Source organism: Sander lucioperca, chromosome 2, assembly GCF_008315115.2.
Source record: "Sander lucioperca isolate FBNREF2018 chromosome 2, SLUC_FBN_1.2, whole genome shotgun sequence".
NCBI lineage: Eukaryota > Metazoa > Chordata > Actinopteri > Perciformes > Percidae > Sander > Sander lucioperca.
In genome coordinates, this window is record NC_050174.1 from 9,755,779 (window position 1) to 9,781,497 (window position 25,719).

Sequence of the window (25,719 nt, forward strand, 5' to 3'; positions counted from 1 at the left end):
AGCTAATGCTACGCTATGTTGACCAGCTAGTCGCTAACTTTTTCTGTGTGACCTTTGCTGCTGGGAAGGTGGAGTATTTTCATCAAATTCTTTTTTGACAAGAAGAGCTTAAACAATAACAACAATGAGCTGTAGGATGCTAAAAGACTTTGTAGAGGTGGAGGAGCTTGCCTTGGTTGTTTCTTGGATTATGTTTGAGCATCACTGGAGGAAGCTAGCTGGAAGCAACATGTTGCTGGAAAATAAACAACATCCCAAAAGGAATCCAAAGAAAAATCTTCCCTATTTAGCGTCTGCGCTGTGGCTTTTTCCCTTGTAGACATAAATATACTCCCAGGTGACAGTTTTCACTTGGCTAAAGCTAACGCAGTCTTATATAATAGACAAGCATTTTGAATACCAGTACCAATAATAGTATTAGATATTGGCTCAATACTGGATCAAAATCAGCTACATTGATTAACACTAAAATTTCATCCCAAGAGTTTGGCAACACTGTACCTACAGTCATGCTAATAAAGCAACCTTGAATTGCATTGAATTGAGTGATATGCATTATGTTTTTCCTTTCTTTTTAATTTTCTTTTTAATTTAATTTAATTTTTAAGATCCCACTTTTTCTCCCCTAAATTCAGATATTCTATTTCATCCTTACCGACCGCGAACCGTAGTTACATTCGCTACTTTCGTTATATTCTGTAAGGGTTATAAAATTGTGTCATGACCTAAGAAACTACATACTGCGAGTTAGTCAGGTTTGGCTGATAACATTCTCTTTTAAACAAGCATTGGCGCAGATACTGCACTAATAGTTATCTCAGTCATTATCCTACAGTATTACATTTACATATTACATTTTGTAAGGGTTAGGAAGGACTGTTGTCTATTATGAACTGCCTTACAATCTAAAACTAATTGAAGATAATGTATATCAAAACATATTAGTTATACTGTTTTCGTCATGCTGACTGAAAGCACCGTTTTCACTTGGCTAAAGCTAATGCAGTCTTATACAAAGACAAATTTTGAAAGGTTTATGGCAACGAGGGTAGTCTAAATAAACACCTCACTGTATAATGCAATACAGTTCAACAACACCACAAACAACATCCTCTAAAATGATCATACAGTTGAATCACCCTCTCCAAAACGCGTTTCAACAAAAAACTGAATGTTGTAATCTTCATGAAGGTAGGGTTTATTGCAAGACTGTTTTATTAGACTACATTAGTTTTAGCTAGGTGCACCTACAGTAATAAACTGGCAAATGGAGTATTTTCTGAGCAAAATCAAATCATGTTTTTTCACAACAAGTTTCTTGATTAATAAATGGTCAAGTAAAAACTTTTACCTGACAGTAGCGGTAGATTAGGAACCATGTGCTGATTAACATAATGTATCACATACATGGACCGAGGCAGCTGGATGTCTTGATATTTGAATGGGCTTTTTATTACTTTAGGAACCTTTTGACTTTGGGTAGATATGACAAAGACTGCTGGAACTTACGCCATATGTTGGTTGTTATGGCCTTTCATGGCAACACATCAAATTAATTTAATTACACTTGTTAACCTTTTATTGCTTTTACCAACCAAACATTGCACACCTTGAACTTAGTTAAAAACTGGATTCTGCATTGACCAAAACCCTCTACTGGCCTTTTTTTTTTAAAGATAATGTTTTGGGGCATTTTTAGGCCTTTATTTCCACAGGACAGCTGAAGACATGAAAGGGGAGAGAGAGGGGGAAAGACATGCAGCAAAGGGCCATAGGTCGGAGTCAAACCCACGGCCGCTGCGTTGAGGAGTAAACCTCTATGTGCGCATGCTCTACCAACTGAGCTAACCCGGCCATCACTACTGGCCATTTTACTATTTACGCTTGGCTACTAATATGCTTGAAGTCCTTTTCTCACCTTTGTTGTTTCTTTCTACATATTCTGATCTATCTTTTCCTTGAATTCACCTACACGTCTGTCTTCCTCATCCAGGTGTCCGATGATTCATCTGACTCCCCAGAGCCGGGGCCAGTCACCTGCATGGAGCCCTTCCTGGTACGGAGGCTGTCTTGCCGGACCGTCCAGTTGCCCCCTTTGGCCTTTAGACAGGCAGAGCAGTACTACTGTGATCGCAAGTCAGAGTCAGACACAGTCACAGTTCCACCACGGCCCACAACACTGTCACTACGCACCCCACCACTCATCGCCATCACCTCCGCTGACACCAGCAGGTAGGACTGTGTGTGTTTTTTTTCACTAGAAAATGTCTTTCAATAGAATGGGTGATTTGAGTGGGGTGGTGAGTAGAGTGAAGTGGTTCAGTAGAGCAGCTGTCTGAAGTGACTGAGGACACATCACTCGCTCAGTACCGTACAGATTGAAATGCGTTTGATGGCTGTGTGATGTTTTCTCATCAGCTACAGATTGTGTGTAGTTTACATGTTTGCAATCCAAAGAATCCCACACATTTTGAGTGTGTGTTTTTGGTCAATATCAATGTCAGTATGGTATGAAAATCTACTTAGAGACTTAAAACTCACTTGCGATATGTAATCTATCACAGTAAACATTTCATAAACTTTATGTTGCAAATAGACGATTTGAAAATTCTTCTTGGAGGTGTTCAAAGTTTCTCCAATAGCAATTACCTTTTACCACGCAACTTTCAAACCTCTGCAAATTCAACTTCATACTGTAGTGAAATTAACAGTTGGCTGCCTGAAAGGTAGGAAATCAATTCAGTGTGATCTGGAAAATGGCTGGCAGTAATTTTTTTTTTTGTTTTTTACTTTTATTTATTCAGGTAAGGTTCACTGAAAGGCAAACTCTCTTTTGCAGGAACGTCCTGATCACATTCACACAGTTATACATTCATACCTGGAAGCAGCCCAGGACAACCACAGTCTGATCTGCTGGCCACTGAGCAGCTCCACTGGAGCGGTTGGGGTTAAGGGCCTTGCTCAAGGGCACCTCAGTGGTGGTAATGAGGGAGGGACAAGCGCTGCTCTTTCACTTTCCCCACCCAGATTTTATCCTGTCGGTCTGGGGATTGAACCGACGACCTCCCGGTCACAAGCTCGCTAACCTTTAGGCCACCACTGCATCAAATAATAATAGTAATGCATAGTATGCTTGATGTGTCGTGGACTAACACCATGCAAACAACTGGTATGTAAATTATCGCTTACTGGCTTCTTGCTTTCATGTGTGACTCATCAAATAACCAGGCCGAATTGATGTTATGTTTGTCACCACTGTCACTTACTAATCTTAAAACGGGGAAAGTAATGCACTGGATCCTAGAGTGCCGGTGCCATTCAACTGGGTGACTCTTTTTCTATGTGCCACATTCCGCTTTATGATGAATCATGCACAACTTGAAGGAGCTGATGGGATAACATTTTACTGGAATTGTACCTCATACGATTTCGTGTGAAAAAAAAAAAGATTGATAATTTACCATTTGAAAGATGATAAACAAAATCAAAGCAACCTCTCAGAGGAGTGCAGAAAAAGATCCATCATTTTCACATTTAGCACTGTGGTTTTGATTAATTTACAGTGTTATACAACCCATTAGTCTTATACATGTCATTTATTTATATAGTTCTAACTGTAATTATCCAAGCTTTTGTGTTACATTTTCTGTAGCATATCATACAGGCTTTTAGAGGTCATGACAGCTATTTAGTTTTATGACATAGAGTGTAAACAGCTGTATGAGAAATGCTCAGTATTAGTTTTAGTGTGCACTCACAGTCTATCATGCTTGGAAAACATGACCATACTGTACAACAATGAGAAGAGAGTCAAACCCTATCCGGAGAATGTGTTGTATCAGAGTGGTTTTAGATGCAATAAGGTTTGGCAGAGACAGACACCAAGTCTCTAACCAGCTTGATCCTCTGAGGGGAGACAGAAACAAACAGCAAACAGCATTCTGTATCAAAGACAGCGGTCCAGTGGAGAAGTCCTAATTTCACTCAGCGAACGGTCCAGAAATATACCCAGACAGGTGGAAATAGCATATCAATTCATTCCCATCGCCCTGGGTTAGTATTGTACATGGAAACGAGATGACAGTTCACTCGTTAAACAAAGAGAAAGTGGTGTTCCTCTGACATGTCTTTGATTGTGATGGCATGGTTCAGAAGGATCTGTATATCCCTTATCAGCATCATGCTATGTCCATAACACAGTGTAATGGCTCGCCATGTGCCAGATGAGACAGAAAATACATCCACTTTTCCTTACAAAGTCTTGCCCTTTTCTCTCTCTTCACCAAGGATGATGAGACCTGCATTGTCTCACAGATTAAATAAATAATAGAGTAATGAGCGAGTTACAGCTCATTAATAAGGGCTATGCTTGTTAAAAGGGCTTTAATTAGAGAATATGTTACAAGGAGAGACTTTAAACAAGAAGAAAGTGTTATTGACTTGTAGACTTCTTTTGAGGGAAACAAGAAAAGCTGGTGTCATTTAGCTCTAAATTACATTTTCAGGCAGGCAGAGCAATTTTCATGGCAACTCAGATGCACAACAGTGCTGAAATAGTTTTCTCTGCTTTAAAGTTAGTGCTTACATTTCAAGAATGTGTTGATTCCAGGAAATACAATATATTTTGTCTGTAGCTAGGTGCGTCACACATTTACATTGCTCACAACACAGAAACTGTTAACCATAATGAAGAAACATAGTCAATACCGAAAAATGTACTCACAATCGTGATAATGCCAAAATGTGTCAGGCAAGAGATTTAAAGGCAGCCCTTTCTTTTTGAATAATTGTCAGAAAACCTTTATGTGAACTTCAGAAAAGGGAAAACTATTCCCAAGTGTGGCCATTTTTTAAAATCATGTTACACTGGCTGGATAAGGATTGGGTTATTTGAAAGGGGGTTGTGTGATTTGAAAGACAAAGGCAGGACAGGCCTGTCACTGTCGGTTGTATCAACCATTTTTAATTATGTCATTGCCTTTTCTTGTTTTATCTTTTTCTTGGAGGATTTCAAAAACTAGTTATTTTTGTCATTTTACTTTTCAAAACTATTGCCTGCAGCACCCAAAAAAGACACAACCTGATGTGAAATCAAAGTGTGTAAAAAGCCTACCGATTAAACCATCAGTCATGTCCCATCGTGTTAACACCACATCAAGCAAGACTGACTGCTTTCATAACAGGACATACTAAGTTTAAGAAAAAAATAGACTGTAGAGAGAAAAATGGTCGATGGGGAGAATTTTAACAAAGGCCATACATCTTAACCTTGCTTCAAGCTAGAATCATCTATAATTCAGCACAGCTGGGAAGAAGAAATATACAGTTGTAAACCATTAAGGATGAAAGACGTGCCGCACAAAATGCTCCAACTGCAACTTTTGAGATAATTTAGTGACATTAACTTTGTATGTGGCTTAATAAGACTCTCTGCAGTATTAATGCATGGGCCAAGAAGTTGCACAAAGTAGTGCACCACTGCGTGATTCCATTAGATGCTCTCATAGTCATGCCCTCTCTCTCTCTTGTTTAATCTATAGAAAGAATAGAGATTTGACATAATTTATAGCCCTTAGTGCCTTAAAATACGTGTCTTAAATACATAAACATACATTGATTGTGCTGGTAGATACAAGTCCTAAGAGAGCCTGTTAAGATATAAATTTGTACTGACAAACGCTGTACCAGTACCAAAAATAGTATTAGATATTGGCTCAATACTGGATCAAAACCAGCTACATTGATTAACACTAAAATTTCATCCTAAGAGTTTGGCAACACTGTACCTACAGTCATGCTAATAAAGCAACCTTGAATTGCATTGAATTGAGTGATATGCTTTATGTTTTTCTCCTTTCATTTTAATTTTCTTTTTAAGATCCCACCTTTTCTCCCCTAAATTCAGATATTGTATTTCATCCTTACTGACCGCGAACCGTAGTTACATTTGCTACTTTCGTTATATTCTGTAAGGGTTATAAAATTGTGTCGTGACCTAAGAAACTACGTACTGTGAGTTAGTCAGGTTTGGCTGATAACCTTCTCTTTTAAACAAGCATTGGCGCAGTTACTGCACTAATAGTTATCTCAGTCATTATCCTACAGTATTACATTTACATATTACATTTTGTAAGGGTTAGGGAGAACTGTTGTCTATTGTGAACTGCCTTACAATCTAAAACTAATTGAAGATAATGTATTTCAAAACATGTTAGTTATACTGTTTTCGTCATGCTGACTGAAAGCACCGTATGGCCGTATTGACTACTGACAAATTTACATGTCATCATGTTTACAAATGAAATCCAATATCCGTATTTGCAACCTGTGCAAATGTAAAAGGTTTCCCATCCGGTACATTGTTTGGTGATGACTTCCACTGCAAGATGGGATACAAACTTTCCCATGACTTTGTTTAGGAACAAAGAAATGGAAAATAAATGAAATGAATATACACGTTAGGTTTCAGGTAAGTTGTCAGTATGTGCAGTATTCAGTTGTGCTGTTGTATCAGTGCATTCCTGCAGGGAGTATGGTTAACTTCAGAAGTAAAGGTGGACCAACACAAAGTCCACACATGAGCTGCTCATGTGTGCATAAAAGGCACTCGCCTATTTTATCTGCTCTGTGTGCTGTCCTGCCACCATTTCAGTTACCTGCCACTTCTGTTTTAGGTCACCTTGTTTCTGAGAGAAAACACATTCATTCTGTTAAAACAGGAGAGATTGCAATCCCCACACTGTTTGCTCACAGAGTAATGGGCTTGAGCTGCTACGGAAGTGTAGGAAAGTCCCCTTTCCCCATGATGACAAACAGAACAGAGGAGGAAAGCTTTAACAAGGTGGCTGGATGTTTGCACTCCTCTGTGCCCTGTGGACACCACAGGCACATACATACATCCTGTAATGGCCCTCGGTTTAATGAATTAATGTTACAAATATTTTCCTTATTTTAATTCTATTCTTTTAGCTATGTCCACATTTTGTACACTATAAGAACTGCATTTTTGTGACAAGCCTAAATATAATTTGGACTATTGGATATTGAAGCTGGTTCAGTGTTGTTATATGATTTGGTCACCTGGCTCTCTGTCCACACCCATGGCCTGCTTTTCACTCACAGAGGATTTCAGGGGAGGGGCTTTGGGAGGGTCCCTTATGGTTAATTTATCATCCTGCTCACTATATTCCGTCGCGGCTTGTTCCTTCCAGGAGACTTGAGAAAGGAAGAACAGTGTCATCACGTCTGGCTGGCTTTACGCACACCGTGGATCAAGATAACCACAACTACTTAAGTTTGCATGATATTGTGGAAAGACCATCCGCCCGTGTGGACTGCTCGCACACCTTGCTTAAATGGGCGTGTACGGAGAAAGCGGGGAGCACTTGGAAACCAGGCTCATTTGAGTCGATTTCCTCCTCGCAGCCTCGCTCTGGGACACTTCCCCCCTTTCCAAACCGCGTAGAGGTCTACCTCGTGATGCGTAAATGGATTCATTTTTCGCTCTGTCCAGTGTGTTTCTGCAGGGCAGTGACAATAAAGTTGATGGAGTTAAACTCATTACTTGAGCTCCAAAAAACAACGTGGACGTGAAGCACATGGAGTAACTAAAAAGTTGTCTCGATTACTTCTATTTCTAATTTTGTCTTCGGATTTATTTATTTTCTAAAAACACCTTTAAAGTCGGAGTGTTTCAATCCCCCCCTCCCCCCTTCCATCACCTTCCTCCAGGTCATTCCATTTGAATGCTCCTAAAGTGTTTATTTCTTTTACAAAGTATTTAAAAACCAACCAGGCGAGGATGGACCCTGCCTGCGGCAAAGTCGAGACTGCATCTGCCGGCGGCGGAACCGGCGTGAGTGCGAAGGCGCCCAAACATCTGTGGAGGCAGCAGAACCAGCCAGCGCTCTCTCAGCTCCGCCACGCGCTGGTAGTGCGCAAGAACGACCGCGTGAGACAAAGAGGCTTTTCGGACACCGAGAGATACCTCAACCCGAGGAACATGGACCGGACTTACGCAGTGGACACGGGGCACCGACCCGGGCTGAAGAAATCCAGGATGTCGTGGCCGTCGTCGTTTCAAGGTCTTAGACGGTAAGGGCAAAAGGGAAACTGTATTTCTTCATCTTGTGTCTCTTTTTCCCCTCGATGAAGATGGGCGTTGTGTGCATGCCTGACGCGCGAGAGCAGAGAAGTCTTTCGGCTCGTATATAGTCCTAACTTTGAGGAGATTAATCATTTTTGGCTTCGCCTATGCTCGACCTCTGTTTTTCATCACTTTTTGTTTCGCACCGTCGAAAGCATTTACTGTGTACACTAACTGTAATGGTAAAGAAAGGACGGATAAAGTATATGCTTGATAAGTCGATAGCGAAAAGGTAAAAAAAAAGAATAAAATAGTCGCAAAATTATCCTCATAAAAACATTGCCGTTTATGTGTTTTTCACTCATAGACAGACGCTATCCCAAAACCTAAATCTGTTTAATATGTTTTATAATAACGGAGCTTTCTCGCACTTATTTCAAATTTCGGTCAGAAAGATGTGTCAGCCGAGAATGACAGGTTCGTTTCTCGATAAAGTCCAAATAAATTAGTGAGTGTTAGCTTAATAGTTAGGCGTTTATGTTTACCATATCATTTAGTTTCTATCTGGCACACTAGGCAGGCAGAGATGTAGGCGTTGACCAAAGGTAGGTCACTGGGAATATTCATATGTACATGGCCCTAAACACAACACACGCTGTCAGCCCCCTTGTACCTTTTTAAAATAGTGTTAAGTGATCTTTAGGGATTAATACCACTGGCTTTAGGATCCGTAGTGTTCATGTTTGTAAGTCAAATTACTCAAAGAGATACAGTAGGAGGGCTTTACATCATCATTATTACATGGTGACCACATTCTCTGAATTTACACTCACAATAATCTGACTCACTACACATGGATAATCTTCGGGCATGTATGACAAGTGCTGGGTCTTCAGGTATTGCTTGCACATTATTTAACCAGAGCAGCTACTGAGCAGCTACTGTAAAATTACGGCAGTAATGTTTGCAGTAAAGACAGTTTTAGTGAAGCCGACCTGCATACGGACAGGCAGACAGGCAGGCAGACAGACAGACAGACACAAAAGCACCTCTGCACTCTGACAGCCCGGGTGTGTGGGGAAATGTTTCTGCTCTAACTACTTACTTGTTCTGGGAAGGAGGGAGAAAAAAAAGAAATGAAATCTGAGAAGGTCACCTCAGCTCCCAGGCTTAAGTGACTGTTGGCGATGTAAGTTTCTGTCAAACAGTTCGCTGTTTCCTTTCTTTCTCTTGGTATAGATTTGAGTAATACTTGCCTGCATGTCCAGTCAACTATAGAAAGCACACAGGCTTGCCTGGCTCATAGACAGAATGGTCCCTGTCACAGTGGCAGAGCATTCACATGGAGGGAGGGAGGCAGGCAGTGTATAGAGCACAGATGGAAGTGACATTGCAAATGGTGTGCTGGACCAAAACACCCATGTGATGTTAAAATCTTCAATTGAACTTGTATTTTATCCTAACAAAGTGAAATGTAACAGGAGATGTTCATGTAATTTAACTGTATCAAAGATCATTCAAGCACTTTTCAGATTTGCTTCAGGAGGGTAATTACACGGAGATTAACCCAAACAAATCAAATTTTGCATAGGAGGCTAATTACATAAGAGGCACATTGTACTCCACATATTCAGGAACACTCACAGCAGGCTAAATCAAATTTGCCTCCTTGTATGCCACAGCCCAGCCCACCATTATTTGTAGCTGGTCAATAAGGTAATTAGAGTTTCTTTTGAGTCTTATGTGCAACCATTGGTTTGCATGTTTCTGTAACTCTTATTTCAGTGTCTTCTGGGACTCCCAAGGGCCTTCATCTGGTGTGGATTTCATTAAATGAACACACCTTAGGGCTAGGAATCATAATATACAATCCTATCATGACACACTGTCCACAGTAACAATGCAGGTGATTGTGCGATGCACAACATATTGCAAGACAATCAGAACTGCAGCTGTTGTGTGAAAGCAGAACAGCTGCAGTTAAAGTGTGTAGCAAAGGGATGCACCTCTTTCTCAAAGTGACTCGTCTTTTTTATTATGTGTAAATTACATTTAACTGAAACCTAAAAATAGCACATTGTTAAAAATGAATTGCATACAGCTAAGCTATAAGGAAAACTAGTAACTTATCTATGCTTGAAAAAAAAAGCAATATGTTTATATAAAGCTGATGCATGTGTTTACATTTGAGCCATGCATTTGATTAACTTTTCCAATCAACAAGGCAGCAGCAGGGGCGACCTCTGGCTCACCCAGTGGGAGCGTTCGTCCCATGTTGGCTGAGTCCTGCAGCGGCGTAGGGTTCGGGTCCGACCTGCTGCCCTTTGCTGCGTGTCATCCCCCATCTCTCTCCCCCTTTCATGTCTATCCATTTTCAAAAATAGAGGGGAAAAAGTCCAAAAAAATAATCTTTAAAAAAAAAAAAAACAAGGCAGCAGCAGGTTACATATCATCTTCCAGGGCTCCAGACTGCAACCAAGTGAGAGTATTTATTACAACTACTCGCACATGTGCGACCTGCAAATGTGACAACATTTTTAAAAATGTCAATGTCTTGTTGAAAAGTCTGCCAGAGTTGGCCAATGTGTGTAAGAGGGAAAGGGTCAGAACGGCGTTCTGGCACTTTCGATTAAAAATAAGTTAGAGGTCGACCGATTAATCGGCCGGCCGATTTTTGGCAATTTTTTACATAATCGGCATCGGCCAATATCAAGCCGATTAATAAGCAGGCGCATCTGCGGGCAGCCTAGTGTTAAAAACATGAATAGGCGACATTTTTTACAGCGCGCCCAGACCAGCTGCCTCCAGCCCCTCCCCTCGTGAATTCTTGCGCAGTGTGTCTCGCGCAGCCACTTCAGGTTCAGATGCTACCGTTAGCAGTAGCATGTTGCTGGTGTTCTTGCCTTGGGATTAACTGTACTAATAAAACCGTACAAAACACCGCGGCCACACCGCTGTGGAAGCTCCCCGAATATCATTTATCAGAGTCTGGTTGTTACCCCTGTCCGTGGCAGTCTCATCCACTCCTATAACGGAGTTAACTGGAGCTAACCGCTAACGGAGCTAACCGCTGAACGGAGCTAATCGTTGCTAACAGAGCCTTCAGTTCTCCGTTCCTGTAGGCTATCCATTAACTGCATCTATGGACTCGAGCACGAATAAAACCCTTAATTTTATTAAATTGGCTGGATGAGTTTTAAATTACAACTAAGAGTTGTTTGAATGACAGAAATCTGCTCAGATATGATCCTAATGAGTGCAACAGGACATGTAGGCTAACAGTAGGGTCCCCAAAACACAGTTAAAACACTTACAAATGAACAATGATCTAACAAACAAGGTGAACAAGAATTGACTTTAGATAGCCCTATCCTTATGTGATTCAACAGGAGTTAGGAGGAAATAGTGTTGAGATTAATAATAACATGTCACTTTGTGTGAAGCAGATTTGTATTCTCAGAAGTTTAATAAATGCTGATAAGTGCACTAAACTTTATTTTTTCATTGAAAGGTTTATTTGACAATTTTATTTTCTTCTTACCTGTTTCGTTTATTTTATATATTTTTCATACATTATTTATACAATATAGGCTACAGTATGTTTTTACATTATGCATTTTTAAATGAAGTATAGGCTACAAGTGTAGATTGGTGAAGTGTTCAATAAATGTTTTTGTTGAGAAATTCTGTGTATATTAGTGTTACATTTTATCTTTCAAATAGAGGTTTAAAAACAAGCACATATCGGCTAAATATCGGCCAAAATAAATCGGCAGCATTAATCGGCAATCGGCTGACCCTGATTTCTAAAGATCGGCATCGGCATCGGCCAGAGAAAACCCATATCGGTCGACCTCTAAAATAAGTAGATTAATCTAATTGGCATCAGTGTCTCATGTTCATTTAAAATAACGGCAAATATCTATTTTCCCCTATTCACTCTCAGCAGTGCACCGCCGTGAGTCCATGCACAAGGCAAGTGTCTGTGGTTAGTTCCTATGCAGGACAGTTGCGTATTATCTGGTAAAGTCAGTTGAACAGGTGAAGATCACGTTGTCGGTAGCCTACCAGTTACAAACAGGCTTGGTAGTGAACAACACAGTAACCTGCTGCAGATCTGGTGTTTTAAGCTGAGTTTGACAAAGAATATTCAGTTAAAATAATAGTTAGTAAATAGATTAGTAAAACTGTTTTGCCCTCATTGTTCTCCGTGAAATCAGCTGTAGTGAATGTAGCCCCGGTGTGTTTTATGTGAACTGACTACGTCGGGCTCTCTTTATATTCAGTCTATGGTCAGAAAATCGGTCATATGGCCTTGTGTGCTCTGAATAATTTGGCATGCAGTTAACACACCAGTCATAATTTTGTTTTAATGAAAACTCAACTCCTGGCAATTGCTCCTGGCAAAAAACTCCACTGTTTTGTTGAACTGCTTGAGTGATCTAAAAATTTGGTCGGATCAGAATTTTCTCTGTCTCAATGATAAGACTGAAATTGTTGTTTGGTCATGCTGTACATTTTTGTGCCTGTGTAGATGCTCTTGGTACTTTAGGTTCCCATATTCGTCCTTTTACCAAGAATCTGGGTGTGATTTTTGACAGTGGTTTTAAATTTGACAAACAGATTAGTTATGTTGTTAAAACCAGCTTCTTCCAGCTGAGACTCTTGGCTAAGGTCAAGCCCTACCTACTACGCAAAGACTTCGAAAGAGTCATACATGCATTTATTACGCCTCGATTAGACTACTGTAACTCTTTGTATGTTGGATTGGATCAGTCATCCCTTCGTCGGTTACAGTTAGTCCACAACGCAGCAGCTTGACTTTTAACCGGGACCAAAAAGCGCGACCACATTACACCGGTTTTGGCCACGCTCCACTGGCTTCCTGTTTGTTTCAGGATTGAATTTAAACTTGTATTAATTGTCTTCAAGATCTTAAATGGGTTGTCGCCTTCTTATTTATCGGAGCTCTTACACGTCCACACACCTGTCAAAGCACTGAAGTCTTCCAATCAGATGCTCCTTGATGTGCCCAGATCCAGGTTAAAAAACAAAGGTGACCGAGCCTTTTCAGTGGCTGCTCCAAACCTCTGGAATAGTCTACCTATTCATATAAGAACAGCTCGGACCAATGAAACATTCAAGTCCTTGCTCAAGACCCATTAATATGCACTGGCTTTCAATTCAAGTTGAGCTTTGATATCTTGACCTTTTTCTACTGTTGGTTATTTTGTATTGTATATTGTGTATTGTTTGTGTATATTATCTCTTTGATTTTTGGAGCTTGTTAAGCACTTTGGTCAACTATGGTTGTTTTTACATGTGCTATATAAATAAAATTGAACTGAACTGTTTTGGAAGAAGGAAATTACGAGAGTAAAAGGGGAATTAGCTTTAAAAGTGAGTGAGAAATTTGGTGTAGAATAAGTATGGAGGATCTAGCTTTGAATAGTTTGGACGCCAAAGACATGGACAGTAGTTCTGTCACAGTAAAAGATCAAAGAGGCCCAACTACAAGGGTTGGCCGTCAGAGCCTTCCAGTGTCCCACAGGGGGATAGACTCTAAGGGAGAGTAAGAAGAGGCACAAGTTGTTTACTATGCTATGTATGCTGTAATGACAGTAAAGTGATCAGTGACCACTTACCTCATGTTTACATTTAATGCATTAGTTTTGGCGTTTGCACTGTAATGACAGTAATTATACTTTGAATTTCTGAATGTGCATTTATTAATTAAAATGTGAGTGTGAACTAAAATAAAATATCACATTGTAGTTTCTGTATCTATTACCAAAACATGTATCAGTAATAGAGTTAAAACAGTGCTCCTTGTAAAAAAAAAAAAAAAAAAGCTAATCCGGAGCCTCGTCTTCACATGAAAAACTCAGCAATCAAGTTGTTGCTGCAAGTTAAATCAACAAGACACACTTGCTGATTGTTACAGATATAAACAATTTCTGATGCAGTGCCCCTGTAGAAAACGTATGAGAAGAGCCAGCTACTTGCTTACAGTTGATATCAATCTTGGTTATAGAGAGAGACAGCAAATCTTTCCCTCAGAGGACTGTGGATGTAGCTTTGTGTGCCCCGGAGTGGCTGGTTTGCGCAAGGTCCAGCAGCCCCAAGGTAAAACACATCACCCAAATGTGTCACAATGTAGGCTGGGCCTGGACGCTGCTCAAGGCTTCAGCAAGAATCTGGAGCATCCGTTAATGAGGAGATGGCATTTCTCCCATTGCTCTTCTGCTGCTTGTTTGGAGATGCTGCTGGGTGGGGGTGGGTTCTTTATCTGTGGAGATGTCATTGAAGAGGAGGATCATGATTTCTATTCTCTCTGTCAAATAGCAATCAAGATTTGGCGATTAAAATGTAAAAACAAAAAAGTATGTAACATTTAAGGAGGGAAGGGATGGAATCTCCTTACTAGACATTTTGTCCCCTCACCAGCAGCAGATTGGAAAACGTACCCCTGCCCTCTCACGCTACGTTATATTTAACAGTTGTTGATTTGTTTTCAGCCAATCCTCCTCGTCCTACTGTAACTGACTACAGTGACTTGCCAGAATGAGGTTTTTAGCCAGTATGAAGCATAACCCCCTGGCTATGTCATCAGATCCCAAGGATGTTAGTGAGCAAGTCAGAAACTGCTATTTGGTACGTAACTATATATAACCCAGTCACAGCCATACTCCCAGTCATACTGCATAGGCTGCTACACATAGACTCCCAGACATGTGAAAGCTGTCCAGAACATGCTAATGAGCACATTGTGGACATGGTACTAAATTAGCAGAGATCTAACTTGCATTACCTAAGCATCATGTAGCTTGGGTAATGAAATGGGTTATGAGTGATCATTTCTGGCTGAAATTCTTTTTTATGTGTTTGGTGTCACAGTATGAAAGGCAGGCAGAGCTGATAATTACAATGCCCAGCCCCTTGTCTGGGTCTTATTGACCTGTTCACTCAGGCAGAAAGAGAAGGTGTATTGAGAATGTTCTTCAGACGAGTTCTGTGACTTACCCTGGCTTTGAAAGAGGAACATGTGCATTAGGATGGCAATGATGCAGACAAATTGAAGTGGGGAAGTCAATTTTAGTCAAACATGGAGTAAAGCCACAGCTTCTTAGGAGAAAGGCAAAAGGTCATTCATCATACAGGATGTGTTAGATTTGCAGGCGATAGTGCTGCAGGCTTCATTCTTGTCAGAAGCTTTCTGCTATGTCTAAAATCATCATGGTAATAGATAAGGGTGCTCCGATTGATCGGGAACCGATCGTTATCGGCCGATAAAGGCTTTAAATAGTTTGATCTGTGGTCTCCATAAAGGCCGATCAGATAGGCCGATCGGATCAGATGATCCGATCAGATGCACTACTCGTGAGAAAATGTTCTATACGCAGCTAAGTTACACACCAACCAGAAGGCCGACCGTTGGCAGAAAAAGCAGTTGGACTGATCAGTCTCCCCGAGTTGGTCAAAAAAAGTGCCTCGGAACCAGGGTGGGAAATTAGCCTTGTATCCTTGTAATGGATTGGACAGTTTTTGTCAAAGAATGCTGTTGCTAAGTAACAATGCACAATGCTTATAGGAATCGTGTTACGTTACTGCTAATGAATCCCTAACATTTCCGGATTTTGCTGCTTCGTAATAAAAACATTCAAATACCAAAATGAAGGAGGACTTTTATTGTGAAGAACTTACAGGAAATGAAACCGTTCACAGCCGGGGCTTTGACCACGCATAGTCGAGTAGCTAGTTTTCAGCGCTAGTCCGGGACGCTGTGTAACTAGCTAGCTAGCTAGCTAGCTGAGCTGAGGTACAGACGAAAGGAAAATTATCTGTTAAATGTGGCGACATATCCCCGGTGTTAAGAGGCCCGCCGCGGAGTCAGCAGTAGTTATGGATGTACAAGCTGTTGAGGGCGAAGTAAAGAAAAAGAGAAGGTACTTTTCAAACAAGTGGCGTATTGACAAAACGTACAGCGAAAGACCGTGCAAAACATTTCAGACCGTCCTGCCAACCTGTTTACATTTTAACGTCAATGTAGACTGTAACGATGTTTAAGTCGCTTGAAAGCTGCTGCCGTTTTAATCCTGTTGGCTCTCTGCTGCTCAGTTCTACCCCGCGACTGACGACACACACACACACACACACACACACACACACACACACACACACGGTGGATGCAGGAAAAACCGGAGATGAGACGTACAGGATGACCTAAATTGAGGACAGCTACACTTAATACATCCATGAGCTACACTCGTTATTGTAAAATCAATTTAAAGTTATTTTCAAGTTAAGTATAATTCAAGTTAAAGTCCAATAAGTCCTTTATCAAACCGTATGAATGTGTGTCCCAGGCCAGGATAGGAAATTAACTTACAATGTAAAGATCAACAAGCTATTGACACATAATAAATAAATGATATTAATAAAATATGTATTAATAATACAGAATTTAATAAAGCAATTCAAAATATGATTGCACTCTCTTTTATAAATTTGAATTCTGGAAAAAGTGGCTGGTAAAAAATGTAAGTGGCCCCACCCTGCTCAGAACACACTAAAGACACACTGAAGAACACACTGACAGTTTTTTTGTAATTTATTCCGAATAAGGCTTTAGCTATATGTTAAGCTCTAAGCTGTTTAAGGTGTGTTTCTAACAGAGGAAGTGGAATGTTGAACGTTTCCTGTCAATAAAAGTAAACCGTTGACAATTCACAATACATTATCTTCTGTTAATTTGAATACTTATGCATTGTTGTTAAGAATATTAAAATTAATATATGATAAATATATGACATGATAAATAGAAGGTTTCAAATAGACCCGGTGATCGGCATCGTTCGACACTGCTCACAGCAATCGGTGATTGGCCCCAAAAATCCTGATCGGAGCACCCTTAGTAATAGATGTATACAGAAAATACTGTCAATACTGATAGGATAAAGATTTATATTTAATCCTGGAACTTTATTTTATTATACTACAGCTACAGATACTTTTTCTATGTAAAGTAGCAATCAGATTTCTCCCTACCTCAGCTATATGCACAAAACAATATATCAAAGAGTACTCTATGCATAGGATGCATAATATGTTTCCCAACATGCATACATTGTGACACTGGTACATGTAATACAACATATGCATGCGACGTGGATGGAATATAACCAAAAACTCTCATGGAAAACCATACCAAATCCAAGCCAATTGATACTCAGAAAGCTACTCAGAAGCCATTAGCAAGTCTAAAGTATTCGCTGTGTTAGTCAGTCTTCCTGTCAGCCTTGTCTGTAATACAATCATAAGGTGACATTCTTTAACTTTAATTCAGTTGAAAAGTTACCGTACCTCCATCTACAACACCAGGGTACACTCAAGAACACTGACCTCGACACACGTCTCTGATGTTTCATGTTGAATTAACTGTGAAATCAGTAATGGCTGTATTTGATCCCTGGGATAAATGTGGGTTTTATTTGGATTATAAAAGATGTCTGGAATACCATTTAGCATGTTAGCCTTTTTTTTTAAATGACATCTTGCAGAAATGTGACGGGCAGTACAGTCTGTGAAGGGGATTGTCCTTACCTTAATGCATCCTCTTAATTCTAACACTAATGCCATTACCTATTTGGAGTGTATTAACATTGTATGTGTTTGCATCAAAGCTTTCTTCCAGTATCCTTGTGTCTCTGCTCCCTGGTGTCTCTAAGTATTCTCTGGAGACGAATACAGCTCCATTGATCTATATATAAGCAGTCAGGATTTAAACTGCACCAAATACATAGTGGCTATAAACCACTGTCCCTATGCTGCCATACAACCAAGATCCATTGAAGCCAAACTGAAGGGGGAGGATTTGTCTTCTGCTGCTGTTCTGAATAGCAATCTGGGCCTGATTGAATGTGAAGAGTTTACTTGGTCTGGCTACACATATATATTTATATATTCATATAGAGCATGCTGTATGTTGACACTGATTCAACATAATGGGAGGGGTTGTGTATGTGGGGAACATATTCGTCCGATGTGAAAACTGGACAATGTCCAGCAGGACCAGCGAGTGTGACTGCCTGTAGGAAAGCCTTGCTTCATAAAAGAGATGAGCTGTACTGAAATGGTGATATCTCAAATAGAAACAGAGTTCCAACAGCGTATGTGAAGCAGAGAGGATTGGTCATCTAATTTTTACCAGCAGGAACAGGCACTTGTTTTTCATTGCACTCCCCTGGCTTCCCTTTCCTCACTGGTCATCTGCTAGGCTAATAAAATGCATCAAACCATTTTTGAAGGACAGCCTTGTAAATGGCCACAAGCCAAAGCCTCTCTCAACTGCCTGCTTGATGCTGGGTGATTCCCTGAGGTCTGGCTGGCTGTGCTGTACTGATCGCATTACACTCAACAGGGTGATAAAGACTCTAGCTGGGCTCACGACTGGCCTGGTCTAGGGACTGCTGATAGCTTTAAGAGAGCATAATACAGACATACAGTATGAATTAGTGATTGTTTCTGTCAGGATATTTGTATTAAAGCTCTGGAGAGATCAATGACAACAGGAATTACTTTTCAGCATTTATTACATATTAAAAGGCACATGGTCTTGATGTGGCAGAAGTCATTAAATATCTGTGCCACTGTAAAGCTGACCGCAACGTAAAACACATTTCAATTCCATAAATGAGTAGGTCTGTAGTTAATGTTTTTTGTGTTGCTGCTTGTTATGTCTTTGCATATGGGTCTGAATTTAAACATAGTAGTGCAGTGCCTGTTGAAAATGTGCCTGTTTGGAACGGGCCGATTGCTTGTCCTGTGGTATTGCTGCTTGTAGAATTCATCAAAACCAAATTTTACCCCAAAATGACTTACAGAAGGACCCCAAACCACTTCATATGCAACTCCCCTGTATAGCCTACTACTAACTTACTGATTTACCTGACAGAGAACGTTGCAGATTCAGAATGTAATCACAAAATATCACAATGAAAATGTGGAGTAACCAGACATTAGTGTCCTGGACTCATGGCAGTGCGCTACCCACCTAGCCCGTTATGAGAGCTAATCAGCATATATCTGCGTTAATCAACCACCAGAACGTGTGTGTGTGTGTGTGTGTGTGTGTGTGTGGAGAGAGAGAGAGAGTGTGTGTTTAGAGAGAGAGAGAGAGAGAGAGAGAGAGAGAGAGAGTTGTCTCGTGTTGGATCGTTAACGAATTTAACATTTCAGGTGTTCATTTCCATACAGGTTTAGTGGCTTGACAGTTAACGGTGAAGTTAGGAATAGATTCTCGGGGGTATTTTGGCGACGGTAATGTTATTAGTTAGCAGTAGACTTAATTAACCCGGGGTGAGTCTGATGAAAACTGATGTGTCTGCCCGGTTCAGCTCTGAGATTTTCTCACATTGCACAGCGCTGTGAAGGAATAATCTCCGAGATTAGCCTACTTTATATTCTGCCTCTGTTTAGAAGTGGTGAATGTAGGCTACAGCTCACAGCAACTTAATACTATATAGTGTCTGGCTTTTGTTTGATATTTTGTGTTGGCAAATGGCTTTTTGTTGAGTTTCCTTTTAGTGAAACAATAGACGTGGAAAAGCGTAGCGCCTTTTTTTCGCCAACCTTATTCCACACAACAGTCGCTGTTCCTTTCAGCTATCCGCTTGTGTGTAAAAAAAGAATTTATAGATAGATAGTATGACCTTCATATACAGATATTTGTATATGACTCTGAGAGGCTGTTTTTGGTCCTAAGCATGCCACCTGCTGGAAGAAACAGGCTAACAATAAACAGCCTGACAGCAAGGTGCAAGGCTTTCTGAACATGAACAGGGTTTCATATACTGTACTGCACTGTAGTGAAAGGAGCTGTTGTGGGAACATTCAGTCATGCAAGGCACGGTGCATGGTTACTAAGATTATTTCCCTCAGTTTTTGATTATTCTTTTTTTCCTATGCCAATTTTTTTTTCTTTCACTCTCAGTCAGTGTGTTGTCTTGAGACACATTTTTTTCTATCTCCTGATTCACTGACGCAAACCTGACATACAATTACTCCCCTATTTTCATCTTTTTCTTCCATCTTCCCTATTGTCTTTTCCTGTTTCTCTCTTGTTCTCAAAAAAACGTTGTTTCTATTTATTGATCTTACTCTTTAAGCATTAGGTTTGGGTACCATTCATATTTGTATCGGTACCGGTACCTGAAATTCGGTTAACAAAACATTAATTTCAGTTGTAAAAATAATTCCATCCTATTTACTTAGAACATGTTGTTATTTATTTAGAACATTTTACATTCAAAACAAAATCAACAAAACAACAAAATAAAACACCTCCCTCCCCCCTCCCAATCCTGTCCCTTCAACCTATTAAAACAAATTATTATTAATTTCTTACACTGCACTGTAACTTTTATTCCTGTATTTGTATATTCTATTTTAGACTGTTTTATTTTCATGACGAGTTTTAATTGCTCTTTAATGTTTTATGTAAAGCACTTTGAATTGCCTTGTTGCTAAAATGTGTTTTAGAAATAAAGTTGCCTTGCCTTACAACCTCCTCCACCTAGAAACCACTGTTGTGCCTGCCTGTCTCAGAGGAAGTGTAACGTTAACAGCACTGCGACCGCTTTCGCCTTGCCAGTATATTATATCGCAGCGAACAGTGTCTGCGTGAAGTTTTGGAAAGTATAACTACACTTGCAACTGCTTTCTCTGCATTGCCGTGACTCACTGTGACTTAAACAAAACTGCAGAGACAACGTCTCTCCTCTTTCCTCCATTGCATGAAATGGTAGAGAGCAGAAATGAACAGACAGACAAACATTTGGCATAGTAAAAGGCCCAGACATTTTTCTTCGAGAGTTAGTGGAAGCTATAATTAGGCCAGTTTTGGGATGTTTGTATGACTATTTATATGAGATTTTGACAGTAGAGAGATGGCAGGAAGTGAGGGGAGAGAGACTTGTTTAATAGCATGAAAACTCAATGGGATACCCAAATCGCTTTGTTTCTGCTATGTGTAAGTTGGTCAGGGTTTCCCACAGCACTTTGCAGTTTAGGTGGCCGCCTTAACAACACGCGCCTGCCGCCTTAACTAAGTCTTCAAAAAAAAAAAAAAATAATAATAATAATATATATATATATATATATATATATATATATATATGGAAAAACTCAGCAGCACAGGTATCAGTCCTAATGACCTCAGCATCACAAGAATTAGAGGAAAGCGACTAGGCAAGGTGTGATTCCTGATTCCTGGTGGGGGGTGGGAGAGGGTTGTTGTTCTTGTTCAGTTGTGTTTGTCTGTTTTGTATTTTTTAAAATAGAAGAAAAACAATAAAAAATTGATCTTCAAAAAAAAAAGAAAAAAAGAAAATATATATATATATATCTCTGCCGTGTTACTGTCCTGTTTGAGTGGCTGTAAGGTAGCCTACAAGTTGCATCAACACAGTCTGTAGGAAACAAGGTAACGGCGAATTGTCAAGCCAATTACCACCAATCACAACGGAAAGAGCATTTGCTGGCGGTGAGTGTAACATTCACTCAGTCATTTATTCACATTTAAAGGGATAAATTGCCATTTCACCGTCGCGAGCTGTCTGTTTTTTTTTAATCACTACACGCGGTTCACAACACACGGTTAGTTAGCGTAGTTAAACACTACACACAGTGAAATTACATGTCCTGTTTTTATTTCACGCATACTATCTGCTTTGAGTGAGTGAAGCTGTGGGCTGAGTTCTGTTATCTCAGAGCTGTTTGTTTTGGAGAAGAGTTGTCAGGTGAAGTGGAAGAGAACGTGTCATAATGGGAGCATATTTTAAATAGTTTAATGAGCTTAAAATTGCACATTGCAACTGTTATTTTGAAAAGCTGGCTATTTATTAATTATATATTATTATTTAAATTGAATATTTAGTGTAGTGTGTAGTACAGAGTCTGTAGTCTATCTGGATGCAGTTCAAAACTAACACCGACACGGATCGTGGTTCGTTTTTTTTTGCATTGGGTGTCTGTACATGTTTTACCTGTGTTTGTTGGCATGTACGGCTGACTCACTAATGGACCACATCACGATAATAAATTACAGTAGAATACAGTTTCAGTATTATGATAGTCTGGCTCAACGGATGCACATTGCTTGCATGAAGCCTGACATACGCGCTGGATGTCCCTTCCCTTCCACTATCCATTTTGCAAATGCACCGTTGCTGTATATGGGGCTTAGTGCCGCCCAGGACGGTTGTGATTGGTTGAAAGAAATACAAACAAGCCAGAGCGTATTTTTTCCCTATCCCAGAATAGATAGTAGTGTAGCCAGACCAAACTCCAGTGCTGACACTGCACTGGAGTTTGGTCTGTCAATGCTAGTATTAGACTAGTGACTAGTATAAATAGTATTATGATGGTCATAAAGTAAATGAAATCAAATTTGTAATGAAGGGAAAACAATCTAGCTTGAAAGTTATTATGGTGGCACAGCATTAAAACATAATAAAATGCCAAGGCTTGCCAGCAGTTATGCCACTGCTTGTGTGGTGTACAGTGTAACTTCTGTGCAAAAACACAAGGTCATCTGTAATTTGCATTTTTGTTTCCTTGAGACAGATTAAAAAAAAAGCCGCCCATCTGAAGACATGCATGCATAATTCATGGTTCATCAGTGCTGTTGTAGATTAACTGTGCTAGGAAGAAAAAAGTGTTGTACCTGTTTTCTCCCAAAATCGATAATTTAATTTTAAAGCAACACTAGAGAACTTTTTGTAACTTTAAAATAATACAAAATTGTTTCAGTGGTTCATCAACTCGTAACAGGGTGAACAGCACTTCTGCATTCGCTTTGCAGCTCTCTACCAGCTATATCCGCACTATGCAAGTTTGCCAGATTGGGTAGCGGATCTGTAGTTCGAATGAGACATACTGGGACATTTCCGCTTCCAACCTGTAGGGGGACCAAAGCGGGAAAAGTTCTCTAGTGTTGCTTTAAGATCTGTATAGCCTTGAAAGGTTGGCAGCAGTCTGTTTATCTCTACGGTCATACTGTTTCCCTTTGTAGCTTGCATGCTGTCGCTCATGACAAACGCAAGCAAACGTAAACCTACCTAAGTGTTAGGAATATACTATACATAGTGATGGACAGCAGAAAAGTGGATTGTGCTGCAGGAGTTGTTTGAGCCTGTAACTGACATGAGTTTAAGATGACCGTAGCAAGCTCTCTGCTAATATACAAGCCTACAGGGTGTGTGCATTTGATATTGAAAAGATTTTTGGTGGATTAGCAGTTTAAGACTGTGACTCATGAGTTGATTTTATGTCACTGTAGGGATTTGACAGGCTAATAAATCGGCCCAGGACCATTTGCTTATTAACAGGAGATGGATTTTGTATCAGACCCATGGGGAAGAATGAAGAGGCTGGTCCTGATGGATCCTATTACAGAGCCATTAGTGGAACTCTTCACATTGTGTACCAGTGTTTGTAGTTACATCACCATCCAAGACTGTTCTGTTGTATATTATCCAACGTTGCTTGGTTTATCACCTTTAGAATGACTGTATTTATAGAATCACAACTCTTAAATCCATTATTTGAATCCAATAACATAACATCCAATTCCAACAATACATTATTATCCAATACACCATTCACTACAAACAAAGCATTTTGAGATTCAACAAGTCCTATGCAATGACACTGCCTAGTCACAACTGCTAATATATTAGCATGCTAAAGTTTGTATTTGAGCAAGTGCTTATTGCCTGACATGTATAACCACACATGTACAAAAACAACATTTAATATATTCTTACTTATAATACCAGTGGTGGAATGTAACAAAGTACAAATACTTTGTTACTGTACTTAAGTACATTTTTCACGTATCTGTACTTTACTTAAGTAGAATCAATAGTGCATACTTTTGACTTTTACTTCGTTACATTATGCAGCAATTATCTATACTTTCTACTCCACTACATTTCTACAACGTTCCGTTACATTTTTGGTACATTTTTTCCCCCTGCCAAAACGTCTTCCTGACCGTCACACGTTTGTCTCACCAGTGAAGTTTGGTTGCCATAGATACAGTATATATGGGGCACCGCCAATCCTTCATCGGCTTCCAAGCCGGCTCCGGTGCTCCAGAGCCCGGGCGCAGCGCTGCTGACCCTCGGTAATACAGCCTCCGGAAAAAGTGAAAATTAAAATGTTTGTTTTTTATTGTTCCTGTTTTTAAATCATAGTTGCCATCATTTCTCTCCACAGTGTTGTTTACTTCTCTGCCAGGCTGCGTAAGACGCGTTCATATCTATATATGGACCTCTTCACATCTGCCTCCCCATTTCCGCTGCTTCACACACTTTATTCGCTTACGCTCCCATGGTTAAAGGAAATAAAACAGTCTTAAAATACATCCATGAATAAAACCAACCGCATTCCAATTCTGACAACATATTTCTGTTTTATGCTGGTTAGGATAGGAACTTTTTTTAAAAGCCAGGCCTTGTTTGTGGTAGTGGACAGTATGGATACTGTCGAAGCTCAGCAGCAAAATAACTGGACCACCCCTTTGTAAATCACGAGTCGCTAGACACTGTCCCCTCACTGACCAAGGTGCAAACTAACCAACTAACCAAATTTCCTTTTTGCATATTACCATTTAAAATGGTAATATGCAAATACGATTAAGAGAATAAATCGTTATGCAAGTACTTTTACTTTGAATACTTAAAGTACATTTAAAATCAGGTACTTTTTACTTTTACTTAAGTAGGGTTGTCATTGTGGTACTTCTACTTTTACTAAAGTAAATACACTCACCTTGAAGATTATTAGGAACACCCTACTAATAGTGTGTTTGACCCCCTTTTGCCTTCAGAACTGCCTTAATTCTTCGTGGCATTGATTCAACAAGGTGCTGGAAGCATTCTCTAGAAATGTTGGCCCATATTGATAGGATAGCATCTTGCAGTTGATGGAGACTTGTGGGATGCACATCCAGGGCACGAAGCTCCCGTTCCACCACATCCCAAAGATGTTCTGTTGGGTTGATATCTGGTGACTGTGGGGGCCATTTTAGTACGGTGAACTCATTGTCATGTTCAAGAAACCAATTTGAAATGATTTGAGCTTTGTGACATGGTGCATTATCCTGCTGGAAGTAGCCATCAGAGGATGGGTACATGGTGGTCATAAAGGGATGGACATGGTCAGAAACAATGCTCAGGTAGGCTGTGGCATTTAAATGATGCCCAATTGGTACTAAGGGGCCTAAAGTGTGCCAAGAAAACATCCCCCACACCATTACACCACCACCACCAGCCTGCCCAGTGGTAACAAGGCATGACGGATCCATGTTCTCATTCTGTTTACGCCAAATTCTGACTCTACCATCTGAATGTCTCAACAGAAATCGAGACTCATCAGACCAGGCAACATTTTTCCAGTCTTGAAAGGTCCAATTTTGGTGAGCTTGTGCAAATTGTAGCCTAATTTTCCTATTTTTTAGTGGAGATGAGTGGTACCCGGTGGGGTCTTCTGCTGGTGTAGCCCATCCGCCTCAAGGTTGTGTGTGTTGTGGCTTCACAAATGCTTGGCTGCATACCTCGGTTGTAACG

General features: G+C 40.1%; 1 protein-coding gene across 2 annotated transcripts in view; it reads left to right on the forward strand.

The window, feature by feature from the left end:
- pde4d (phosphodiesterase 4D, cAMP-specific) overlaps positions 1 to 25,719 on the forward strand; it is a 202,479-nt gene that overhangs the window by 27,321 nt on the left and 149,439 nt on the right. The window contains exon 3 of one of the 2 annotated variants that reach the window (XM_031309094.2): positions 1,994 to 2,232. In XM_031309094.2, coding sequence (XP_031164954.1) covers positions 1,994 to 2,232 — 239 coding nt within the window. Of the gene's footprint in view, positions 1 to 1,993; positions 2,233 to 7,801; positions 8,095 to 25,719 lie in introns of those variants that run through there. The other variant, XM_031309093.2, reaches the window with a different exon arrangement.